The 12,894-nt window shown below is 37.2% G+C and overlaps 1 protein-coding gene across 1 annotated transcript; it reads right to left on the bottom strand.

The window, feature by feature from the left end:
* Positions 1-10,061: 10,061 nt before the first annotated feature.
* On the bottom strand, positions 10,062-11,153 carry LOC132047463 (uncharacterized). Its single transcript, XM_059438504.1, has 2 exons — positions 10,516-11,153; positions 10,062-10,196 (listed from the first exon to the last, which is right to left on the bottom strand). Exons 1-2 carry the CDS (start codon positions 10,906-10,908, stop codon positions 10,062-10,064), a joined length of 528 nt encoding a protein of 175 aa, XP_059294487.1. The 5' UTR covers positions 10,909-11,153.
* Between the last annotated feature and the right edge of the window lie 1,741 nt (positions 11,154-12,894).

Raw genomic sequence — 12,894 nt, 5'->3', positions numbered from 1 at the left:
GTGTCCTCCTTTGATTCATCGAGATTCGTTGTTTTGAACAAGAACTACAAGACCTTATACGCTTCCCGAGCCTAAATCCCGGGGTTTCACTTGATTTGGGCTAAAATTCTATGGAGGAAGTTGGGAGAATGTTCTAGGGGGTTAGGGAAGGTTTTAGGAGTGTTTGGATGAAAAAGTAAGGGGTAAAACCCCTTATATAATGTTCTAGGGTCGGTTGGCACCGACTTAGAATTTTCGGGTACTGTAGCTACGCGTGTCGCGCATTGTAGCTGCACATTTTTGCTTTGCCAGCCTAACTTGTAACGTCCATAATTCTCTACTCTAACATCGTATCGATGATCGGTTTGTTGCGTTGGAAACTAGACTTCATGAGCTTTAATTTAGGCTTTTGCTTTACTTCAAAACTCCTCATATACTAAAAGATATTCTTTCCCCAATTTGGCTTATTCTTGTCTTTCAAAGTAGCGCTCATCTTCTTCCAAAGTCATACTAACTCAACTTCTTCCACTCATTTCTTTATAGGACCTTCCGGAATTCCTTATATGCATCCTTTACTCATAAAATGTACTTAATAATGTTTCGTCCCTTATACTCCAAAGTTATTTTACTGAGCCATAATTCAACATACTTACGCTAGAATTTGATAAGTGCTTCTCTACAAGTAAGGGGCGTAACAGGGAATTAGTCAAAAATTCGTGTTGAAGTGTAAAAACTTGGGAAGTTTACGGTGTGTCGGTGCCCTTTTGGTGGCACCGGCTTGAAGATCTGTTGGGTACCGGTCGCCTAGGGTCCCATTTGGGCGGTCCTTGCCAATTAGGCATGACCACTGTAGCGGTCATTAAAAGAAGTATTAAAACCCTTAGTCTATCATTTAATACCATTCAGAAATTTGAGCTCTTGGGAAATCTTGCCATTTCATTGTTCCTAATCATCTTAGGATTCCTCTTTCCTTGTTAGTCCCTTAATAATGGAAGATTAAAAGTGGATTTTGATGAATTTTTCTATCTAGGCTTATTAATGATGAAATTAATTGGGTTTATGCTAGATTATGATATATCTAAGGTTGTTAATCATATATCTTCCATTATTAGTGTTGGATTCTTGAATCTAAGAATTAGGGTTTATACCCAAAATTGGGGGTTTTATTTGAAATTCAAAATTAGGTGAATCCTTGAGTTAATTTAGCAATTAGTTGTTGGGTTTTGATCACCTAGTGCTTAATCTAATATTTTACTCTTGAAATTCCCGTTTTGACCTTGTGGGCCCCGTTTTCCTAAATTCTAGGGTTGGGTTTTAACCTAAATTGAATGATAGCAATATAGGTATCGATCTTCATGATTTCTAATCTAGATTTCGAATATGCCTAGACTTTCTTAATCTTAAGGCTCAGCGGAAGAGGAAAGCGAAGGTGTGATTGTTGGTGTTTTGTTGTTCGGCCATCCAGGTAGGTTATGGCTTACCCTTGGTGAGACTTCGCGTAGCGAAGCATATATTTAGATTGTATTGTCGGAGAAAGCATGTAAACCTTCGGGTATGAAGTTGGGTTAGATATTGTATTAGGTTGGGCCCTGTTGTGTGATTGGGGGCTAGCCACCCCGTTGTGTTGTGATTGAGTTGTCCTATTGTTATGGGCTTGATGTCGCATAGTGATAGTGGATATTAGAGACTATTGAGATATCTTGTTCAAGATATTGTAGTACCCCACTTATTGGTATTTGACTTCGGGGATAGTGTCTTTATATGACTTGTGTTGTCTTTCATGATATTGTTGGCGTACCCATGTTTGGTTCTTGTGATATTGATCTGAGTATTCATGTTGACTCATACATCGCACGCATTTACATATCTCATGATATATTGTTGATACATTTTTTACACTTGATGAAATACTGTGATGAGCTAAGCTCAGTTTGCATGAGAGTGATGTGAGTAGTCCGTTATCCGATGGTTGTCTCGAAATCATTGATTGTGTGCGAGTGATGTGAGTAGTTCGATGTCCGATGGTTGTCCTGGAATCGTGGATTGTGTGATGTGAGAGTCCGATGTCCGCTGATTATCACAGAATCATGGATGAGTGAATACATGGACTTCGCAGGTCCCCCATGGGTTGTGCTACTGGGACGTCGATACATCCGTCCGGAGTACATGTGTGCACTGCATTGCATTGCATTGGCATTCTTACATCATTTCATTGCATTGCATTGCATCTTGGCTTATATTGTGATTATTCGGTGTTTTACTTGTGTCGTTGATTTCGGATTGGATATATATTGAGACTTGGCATACTTGGGTTTAGATGCTTCAACTTAGGTGATGACGGATACTTGTTTCTGATTGTGATTGACTTATACTTGTTGATTTATCTGCCTATCCTGCTTTATTGTCTGAATAATGTTAGTTATACTTAGTCGGCCGATGATACCTACCAATACTGTGGTTTTGTACTGACCTGCACTTGTTGCATTCTTTTATGTATGCAGAGTTCCAGGTTGGATCTGCTTTCATCTCCCGTGGCTGATAGCAGCCATCAGTACAGCTTTGAGTTTCCAGGGTGAGCACGAGACGTCTGCTGCCTTAAAGACTCCTCTTATTATGTGTTACTTTTCCATTCTGAGACATAGACAGATTAGATGTATTATTATATTCCAGACTTGTATATTTTCATTTAGATGCTCTTGTATGGATTAGACCAAGCCCTGGGTGTATTTCTTATTTCCTCATTTTCTTCTATATTATTATCATAAGATTTACGTGAATTATTCTCTTCCGCTTAATTGATTTATTTATGCCTTTACTATCGTTGGATTGAGGGTTCACTTACCGAGGTGGGAAAGGTAAGCGCCCGCACGACTTAGCCAAAATGGATCGTGACAGCAGTATGCAGTACTGGGTAAGTTTTCACATGACAACATTGATATCAAAGAGTTAAGAACTGTAGTGCCAATACAGTGTGATATTAAGGGACCAGTAGAAATAGGATTGATTGAGGAGAGGTACATCTTGATTAGATTATCTCTATTTAAAGATTATGTTCAAATGTGTCCATACCAAAGATATTACTTGAAAGTCCATAATAGGTATTGCCAAATGCGACCTTTGATCTGTGATCCATGGTTCAAACCTGAAGAGGAAACATTAGTTGCAGTAGCATGGATTAGCTTTCCTGAGTTGCCTCCTAATTTCTTTGCAAGAGAGGTTGTTTTCTCAATGAAAACTGCAGTAGGAAAACCATTAACAGTAGATTTTGTGACAAAGAAATAGAACCAGACCTAGCTGTGCAAAAGTGAAAGTACAAGTTGATTTATTAGCAGAACACCCAAGCAAGATCAATGTATCAGAGGTGGATGAACAAACAGGCAAACTAAAATCAAAATGGGTCAAGATTAATGATGATTATCTTCCAAAATACTGCAAGCATTGCAAATTTCTAGGGCACGGGGAGATTGAATATAGGACCCTGCATCCAGAATTACAAAAGAAGTATAGAGACGAATTGAAAATTTATAATTGTTCATTAGCCATAAAAAGAATGTTTTAGTTTTAAAATTGAAGGAAGTTTTAATTTTTATCTTCCCTCCAAAATAAAACTAAATATTTTCGTGATTCAAGTTTTAATTATTGAGTAGAGGTGACTAAATTTGATTAGTGATTAAGGGGCTTTGAACTTGCCCAATAGTTTCATTTTTGACACTTTGGCCCTCTGTTTTATTTTTAATATTTTGCCCTCAAGTTTTATTTTTAACACTTTGACCCTAAACTTTACTTTTAACACTTTGCCCCAAAGTTTTATTTTTAACACTTTGACCCAACCACTATAAACCCTAAAATACAAAAATCGGGAAAAAAAAAAAATCTTTGACGCCGTTTCCTCCATTTTTGTTCTTCCCATCTGTTCTTCGTGCTGCTTTCTTCTTCTTCTTCTTCTTCTTCTTGGTCCGCCCCCGCTTTCTTCTTCTTCTTCTTCTTCTTCTTCTTCTTCTTCTTCTTCTTCTTCATCCGCCATTGCTCAAGAAAAAAAAATCATCCGATTTTACAATTTTTTGATTGAATGTCATTGGTGTAGCAATTCATTACTTCATAAGTGTTTTCGGGTCCATTGGTAAGTTAAACAATACTTGTTTCTTTCAATTGTTCATCTAGGTATAGTTGCCTTATTTGCGATTTTCCCAGTTCGTAGTTACAAATATAGTTGTTGCAACAAGTTCTAAAGTTTTGTGTAAGAGCTTCGAACTTTTTGCATCGGTTTTTGTAGTCTAGTGTTTAAAGAGTTGTTGATAAATTATGAAGTTGTTGCAACATTAGTAAATCTTTGTTGCAACAATTACAAAAAATGTGAATAAATAATTTACAACAGTTGTTGTACTTTATGCAATAACTATGCAATCTGTTGGAGAGCTCTTACTCTTTCCAACAACTGAGTTACTTGTTGCAACAAGTATGACACTTGTTGCATCAATTACAGCAGCTGTTGGATATATTTTACAGTTGTTGGATGAAACGAGAAAAATAAGTCTCCAACAAATAAGTGAATTGTTGCAACTAGTAACCTACTTGTTGCAACAAGTATGTTATTTGTTTCAATAAGTCACTTAGTTGTTGCATTTTGTTATGAAACAGACAAAAGCTAAGAAGTTTGTCTCCAACAAGTAATCAAGTAGTTGGAACGGGTTACATACTTGTTGCAACAAGTACGTTAGTTGTTCTAACAATTCATATAATTGTTTAATTTTGTTATGAAACGAGAGACAGACGAAAAAACCAACAAATAAGTGAGTTGTTGCAACTAGTAACCTACTTGTTGCAACAAGTAAGTTATTTGTTCCAACAAGTCACTTAGTTGTTGCATTTTGTTATCAAACGGACAAAAGAACTGTCTCCAACAAGTTACCAAGTAGTTGGAACAAGTTACATACTTGTTGCAACAAGTACGTTAGTTGTTCCAACAAGTCATATAGTTGTTCCATTTTGATATGAGACAGAGACAAAAACTGAAGTTGTCTCCAACAAATAAGCGAGTTGTTGCAACTAGTAACCTACTTGTTGCAACAAGTCAGTTATTTGTTCCAAGAAGTCATTTATAGTTGTGATTAAGTTAACTAATTTGGGTCCAAAATTACAGGAAAAAACCACTCAATTATGAACTTAATCATAAATTTAAGTGGCCTTTGGGCTTGGGGTGGTCAAAGCTGTCACCTAGAGTAATTTCAACACTTGACATTCAAGCATTGTAATTACTAGTTGTGACAGCTTTGAACATCCAAGCTCAAAGGCCGCTCAAAATTGTGATTAAGTTAACTACTTTGGGTCCAAAATTTCAGAAAAAACCACTCAATAATTAACTTAATCATAAATTTAAGTGGCCTTTGACTTGCGCTCATGGTGATTTTCTTAAAACAAAATATTTCGAGGCACCATTAATGGGGGACTCAATAATAATAGGTGTTGATTGCCATGGTGAATGGATCGAGGTGAACAATCGATATATTTGGCGATGGAAGGGTAGTCACATGTTAGAGACGATAGCGATGATCGTGTCCCAAGAGATGTTGAGTTTGATGATTTTGTGAACTTAATCATTAACTATTGTGAATTAACTTGTGAACCGAAAGACCTTGTCATCACTTACATGCATAGCTCTTTTGAAAACCAGAGGGTCTTGCCTTTTAAGATAACCGATCAGAGTCGTTTGCGTACTTATTTGAAAGATGTAGCTAGGCCCATTTTAAGGGTATACGTGGTTGGAAGCCCGGTCGAGAACCATAATTTAGCTCAAGACCAACAAGATGTATTAAATGATAAATTGGAAGGGGTGGATATGGATATTCCAGAAGTGCGAAGCCCATGGAAGTGGGGGTGAGCGATCCCTATACCCGAACTTGTGAGTAATACACCGTGTCTTTGCACAATCGTCACGGTCCGGCCATGTTCAAGATGATGAAACGAGGTTTTTATAAAGGAATGTCATTCAATTCGCGAAGTGTGTATTGCTTTAGATGTGAACATACGAAGTGCAAGTGGTGGCCAAGGGATGTGAAGCTTTTAAGTTCTAGCAAACACGGAAGAAGGTGGACAAAGAGGGCTATGCGGAAAAACAAATGCTCCTTATGCAAAACAATTGGCCACAAAAAAACAACATGTCCAAGCCGAAATGCTCCATAGTTGTAGATTGCATTGTGTTGTAATAATAGTTATCTGTTGGATCTTTATGACATTTTAATGTTATTCTTTCTTAACATGGTAATTTATATTCTTGGTGATTATGAACTTGGTTTATATGATATGTTGTTCGTGTTCAAATCACTAATGTGTATATTCTTGTTAATAAATTGTTGTACAGTTTCCAACAAGTAATGAATTTGTTGCGGCGGCTACGTAACTTGTTGGGTTTTATCGAACAAGTAACAGGACTTGTTGCGGCAACTAGTAAGTCGTTGAACATATTACAAAAAATCGGAGTTTTTAAGCGAGATGCAACTAAGTTATATGTTGGGTTTTTTCTAACAAGTGGAGTGACTCAAGTTTTAATTATTGAGTAGAGGGAATCGTGATACATTTAGTGATAAACAATTGGAATCAACCATATTTAGTGATAAACAATGGAAATCAAACAAGTGGAGTGACTTGTTACAGAAAATGGGTAACTTGTTGGGTTTTATCGAACAAGTAACAGGACTTGTTGCGGCAACTAGTAAGTCGTTGAACATATTACAAAAAATCGGAGTTTTTAAGCAGATGCAACTAAGTTATATGTTGGGCTTTTTCTAACAAGTGGAGTGAATTGATGTTTTAATTATTGAGTAGAGGGAATCGAGCCACATTTAGTGATAAAAAATTGGAATCAACCATATTTAGTGATAAACAATGGAAATCAAACAAGTGGAGTGACTTGTTACGAAAATGGGTACTAAGCTGTTGTGTTTTAATCAACCATATTTACGGACTTGTTCAACAACTTGTTCACTTATGTAGTGATCAATAAAGGGAATCGATAAACAATGGATATCGACCACATTTAGTGATAAACAATGGAAATCAAACAAGTGGAGTGACTTGTTACGGAAAATGGGTAACTTGTTGTGTTTTATCCAACAAGAGTAAGGACTTGTTCAACAACTTACTCGGTTTGTCGCATTACAACACTTGCTGCATAGATACTAAACTTGCTCCAACAAATGCTACATCTTTGCAACAATATACTACTTGATTCACCCATATTTAGTGATCAATAAAGGGAATCGGCCATATTTAGTGATAAACAATGGATATCGACCACATTTAGTGATAAACAATGGAAATCAAACAAGTGGAGTGACTTGTTACGAGAAAATGGGTAACTTGTTGTGTTTTATCCAACAAGAGTAAGGACTTGTTCAACAACTTACTCGGTTCTTTAACGGATACTAACACTTGCTGCATACTAAACTTGCTCCAACAAATACTACATACTTGCAACGGATACTACTTGATTCACCCATATTTAGTGATCAATAAAGGGAATCGACCATATTTAGTGATAAACAATGGATATCGACCACATTTAGTGATAAAAAATCGAAATCAAACTAGTGGAGTGACTTGTTACGATAAAATGGGTAACTTGTTGTGTTTTATCCAACAAGAGTAAGGACTTGTTCAACAACTTACTCGGTTCTTTACGCAACGTACAACACTTGATCGGATACTAAACTTGCTCCAACAAATACTACATCTTTTGCAAACAGATACTACTTGATTCACCCATATTTAGTGATCAATAAAGGGAATCGACCATATTTAGTGATAAACAATGGATATCAACATTTAGTGATAAACAATCGAAATCAAACAAGTGGAGTGACTTGTTACGAGAAAATGGGTAACTTGTTGTGTTTTATCCAACAAGAGTAAGGACTTGTTCAACAACTTACTATATACACTTCTTATACTAAACTTGCTCCAACAAAAACTACATCTATTGATCGTAATATTAAAGATACTACTTGGTTCACCCATATTTAGTGATCAATAAAGGGAATCGGCCATATTTAGTGATAAACAATGGATATCGACCACATTTAGTGATAAACAATCGAAATCAAACAAGTGGAGTGACTTGTTACGGAAAATGGGTAACTTGTTGTGTTTTATCCAACAAGAGTAAGGACTTGTTCAACAACTTACTCGGTTTCTGCAACACATACAACACTTTATTGCTAATCAACTAAGGATACTAAACTTGCTCTAACAAATACTACATACATTTGAGTGATCTATTGATTCACTGATATTTAGTGATCAATAAAGGGAATCAGCCATATTTAGTGATAAACAATGGATATCACCCACATTTAGTGATAAACAATCGAAATCAATCATATTTATTGATCATTATATATACTTAAGCAATTTTCTGGTGTTTTGGGTCAGGATAGATGATCAACTAAGTTCAATACACACTAAATGGAGTGATCATTGGAGTGAATTGATGTGAACTTCTTGATTCACCCACATTTAGTGATAAACAATGGAAATCAATCATATTTATTGATCAATATATATACTTAAGCAATTTCATGGTGTTTTGGGTTAGGATAGATAATCAACTAAGTCCAATACGCACCAAATGGAGTGATCATTGGAGTGAATTGATGTGAACTTCTTGATTCACCCACATTTAGTGATAAACAATGGAAATCAATCATATTTATTGATCAATATATATACTTAAGCAATTTCATGGTGTTTTGGGTCAGGATAGATGATCAATTAAGTCAAATACGCACTAAATGGAGTGATCATTGGAGTGAATTGATCTGAACTTCCTGATTCACTCACATTTAGTGATAAACAAAGGAAATCAATCATATTTATTGATCAAAATATATATCTACTACAATCATTAGTAATTTATTGCAAATTCTTTCCACAACTATATGATCTGTTGCATATTAGTAACTTGCTAGATTATTTACTTGTTGGAACGGATTCTGAACTTGTTGGAACAGATTAGTAATTTGTTGCAACTTCTTTCGACAACTGTATGATCTGTTGCAACAGATTAGTAACTTGTTTCAGCAGATTATTTACTTGTTGGAACGGATTGGTATCTTGTTGGAACAGATTAGTAATTCGTTGCAACTTCTTTCCACGACTGTATGAGCTGTTGCAACAGATTAGTAACTTGTTTCAGCAGATTAGTTACTTGTTGGAACGGATTAATAACTTGTTGAAACAGATTAGTTATTTTTTGCAACTTCTTTCACAAATGTATTATCTAATGCAACAAATTAGTTACTTGTTTAAAAAGATTAGTTACTTGTTTGGAACGGATTAGTAACTTCTTTGGAACGGATTAGTAACTTCAACAACTGTATGACCTGTTGCAATCATTTAGGCAACTTTTCTAAACAGATTAGTAGATTAGTAATTTTTTGCACCTTTTTTAACAACTGTACTATCTGTTGCATTTGTTGCAACAGCATTCATAAATAATAATAAGGACAAAAAAAAATTGTTCAGGTAGTAATTTGTTAAACAGCCAGCTCAGGGCTCCAAAACTTTGTCTATCACACCCACTGCCCACCGCCACTGCATCCTCGCCACTGAGTTGTCGCACAATAAAGTCTCGGGCTTCATCATGTTAGTGCCGGTAAGCAAATGCTCAATAAAAGCAAGTGAATACGATCCGCATGCCATTGCAGTTTCATTGCGGGGGAGATTCTCCTTCAGCACAAATTTCCAAGCTTCGTTGAGCAGCTTTTCAGGCAAGCGTTCAAACATGCCACTCTGCTTTATAGTTTCGGCCATAATTCAATGACTGGCTGGATGTGGATGAAGAACTCATCCTCTTGGATTTTTGGGACGTTGCGATCATAAACATTTATCACCCCCTCCTCAATTATGAATTCGAGGGTGACAAAGCATCGACATTTATGTTCATGATAGTAAGCACCCTTTTGGCACCAACCCACTCGCGACCACCTTTGGCTGGTACGGTACCTCTACGATGGCGATAACATCATCATCCCATATAAAATCATCAAGCATTTGATTGAATGGAATAGCTTCCGGCTTGTGTGCTTTCATCCGACAACTACTGTGTATCGCTTGAGCATGATATTGTAGAAGTTGAGATCCAAGATTATATACGTGGAAGCATAGTGCTCGGTGAAAGTGCTTTGCCTCACACGCATTAAGAGCATAATTTCATCAACATACTTGCATTAAAAGTATAAGGAATGTCGAGTCACACGAACAACTAAGTGAGTTGTTGCAACAAGTGTACACTTGTTGCAACAAGTATTGGTCTTGTTGCAACAACTCTCTAGTTGTTGGAGATTGCTTACTAGACGATTGGGTCTATTTCACCCAGCTGCTATATAAGCAATCTCCAACAACTAAGTGAGTTGTTGCAACAAGACCAATACTTGTTGCAACAAGTGTTCCACTCGTTGCAACAAATATATAACTTGTTGCAACTAATACAACCAAAATAAGACTTGTTTCAACAAAAATAATTGTTGTTTTCAAACTTACACTGGCCAGCCACCAATCTTCCATGCTTGTCATTATCCTGAAGTCATCGGCCTTAAATTCATGCAATGAATACATCGTACCCTTGCTCTTCTTGGCATTGACGAATTTTTCAAGCTTTTTCATTTTTTGAGCATCTGCATGCTTATACACATTTACCTTTTTTAGATCAACAACAACAGCTGCCTTGTGGGGTGTAGAAGATTTCCTTGACCTAACATCGGCAACTGCCTTGGAAATTGCTTTTCCCTTCTTGCGAATGCGAATAGGAGTATAGGGTGAGGTCAGCTTCTTGGATGGATTGACACCCCTCTTGGATAACAAACTCTGTAAAGCAGAATTTGTGTCTTTTTGTGCCTTCACCAACTCCTCAACATTTTTTATCAAATCATCCATTCGCCGCTTGCAATAGGTGCATTCACAAGCACATTTCGATGTGTCGGCACCAACAAAGGAAAATCTACCACCAAATCCGCCACAACTAACATCTCCATCAATTGGAGTTTGTCCCCGACATCACCACCAATTGGAGTTTGTCCACCAACAACACCACCAATTGGAGTTTGTCTACCAAAATCAACATCATCATCTATTATTTTTTCACCGGCAATTTACGCCGCAACGTCATCAACGAGCGGTTGACCACCGAACAACACCACCACCACCAACATCTACCACAATGATTCCCTTTTGATGGTGTCACTCCGGCCAATTCTAATTTTATCCCCTCAATCATTTTATCGAGAACAGTTGGGGCTCAAAGGAAGCAAGGAATGGCATCTCCAACTCCGTCTTGTCGGGACAAGCCATGGGTGCACAACCTACAACAAAAAAGTAGATATATTAAAATGGTCCTAAATAATGAAATGCAACAGATGACTAGGTTGTTGCAACAGGTGTCATACTTGTTGGACATTGTCCAACAGATTAGTAACTTGTTGCAACAGGTGTCATACTTGTTGGACATTGTCCAACTTGTTGCAACGGGTGTCATACTTGTTGGACATTGTCCAACATATTAGTAACTTGTTGCAACGGGTGTCATACTTTTTGGACATTGTCCAACGATTAGTAACTTGTTGCAACGGGTGTCATACTTGTTGGACATTATCCAACGAGATGACCAAGTTTATTCTATATACATGTCTTAAGGCTTACCTCTTCCAAAGGAGGGTTAAAAAGATCAACACTCAATCTAGTGTTGCTCTTTGCGATCGACCATCTAAGCATTCTTGGAAAAGACACTTCGAAGGGTAGTCCTTCACTTGTTGTCGGAGGTGAGGAATGGCTTCAAATGCCCAAGCCTAGAAAACAAGATACCAGCAAAATCAGAATGATGATAGAAATACAAAAAGTACAAGAAATTGACATTGCAAATGCTTTACCATGAAAGCCCAAGGGAAGCCATATAGATTGACTGTCTTCACTGTTGGCTTAAGCTCTTTCGATAAATAGTCAACGATCGAACTTGAAGCTTTCCCGGCCCCATCCATGGTTGTTGAATGCCTCATAGTCCTCCGCAAGTTTAAGCAAACCAAGTGGTATGTTCGGACTTGTATCTTTTGCCATAAGAACACGGTGCACAAACCAAACTAAACACAAGGATTTGCTTATGCTTTTTTGACATGGTTTTGGACTGCAAATCTACAAGCAGCTTATCTCCTTTGTAGCTTTTCCCAACTAACTCCACCAAACCAGTTTCACTCTTATCTTTTCCACCCTTTCCTACTTTCTTGGCTTCTTTGGCTGTCTTACTAGTCCGGGCTGGCTTATTCAATACAACAGTAGGAAGCTCACAAGGATGACATCTAAGGCCAGTAACTATGGCAAACTCTTTCAAGCCAAAGCACACCGGCATGCCACAGTAATTAATCCAAAGCTCATCCTTTGCATCCGAAAGAATTCTACGCTTCATAAGCCCATATACCATTTTCATTTGAAACCGTGCACCGGTCTCTTCAGGCAGATCCAAATACACCCCAAAACAACTTTTCCTAAAGAAATCCTCCAACCCCTGCTTTTTAAGAATTAGCCTAAACATATCAAAGTTCTTACCCATGCCTGATTTGACCGTAAGATCAACGGTCAAATCATTATTTTCATTCAACGGCATCCTCACGGCATACTTGTCAATACTGAAAACCTTGACAACCTCAGCAATGGAAGGTCTGTTATGATCTATGTTCAATCTACTAGAAGATTCTGCAATTAAATTGGCATTCACACTATTTCTCTTCTTTGTTCTTAATTCAGCTATGAACGTCGACAAGTGAACCTTGTATTTTCGGAAGCAACTTGTCCTTTTCATCATCTTCATCCAATCCATCTACTCCATCGGCGGTTTCTTGACTTCTAATTCTTCTTCACTTTGTTCATTTGTAT

The sequence above is a fragment of the Lycium ferocissimum genome, chromosome 2, assembly GCF_029784015.1.
Source record: "Lycium ferocissimum isolate CSIRO_LF1 chromosome 2, AGI_CSIRO_Lferr_CH_V1, whole genome shotgun sequence".
NCBI classification, from domain to species: domain Eukaryota; kingdom Viridiplantae; phylum Streptophyta; class Magnoliopsida; order Solanales; family Solanaceae; genus Lycium; species Lycium ferocissimum.
Note: the sequence above shows the minus strand (reverse complement) of the source record. Positions and strands in the feature narration are given on the sequence as shown.

What these genes read in the sequence shown, in the direction of transcription:
- LOC132047463 (XM_059438504.1), bottom strand. Translation starts at nt 10,908, where the DNA reads ATGGATGATTTGATAAAAAATGTTGAGGAGTTGGTGAAGGCACAAAAA. An exon ending in AAGATTGGTGGCTGGCCAGT is followed by an intron (nt 10,197 to 10,515) that starts GTAAGTTTGAAA and finishes TTTTAATGCAAG; the next exon opens with TATGTTGATGAAATTATGCT.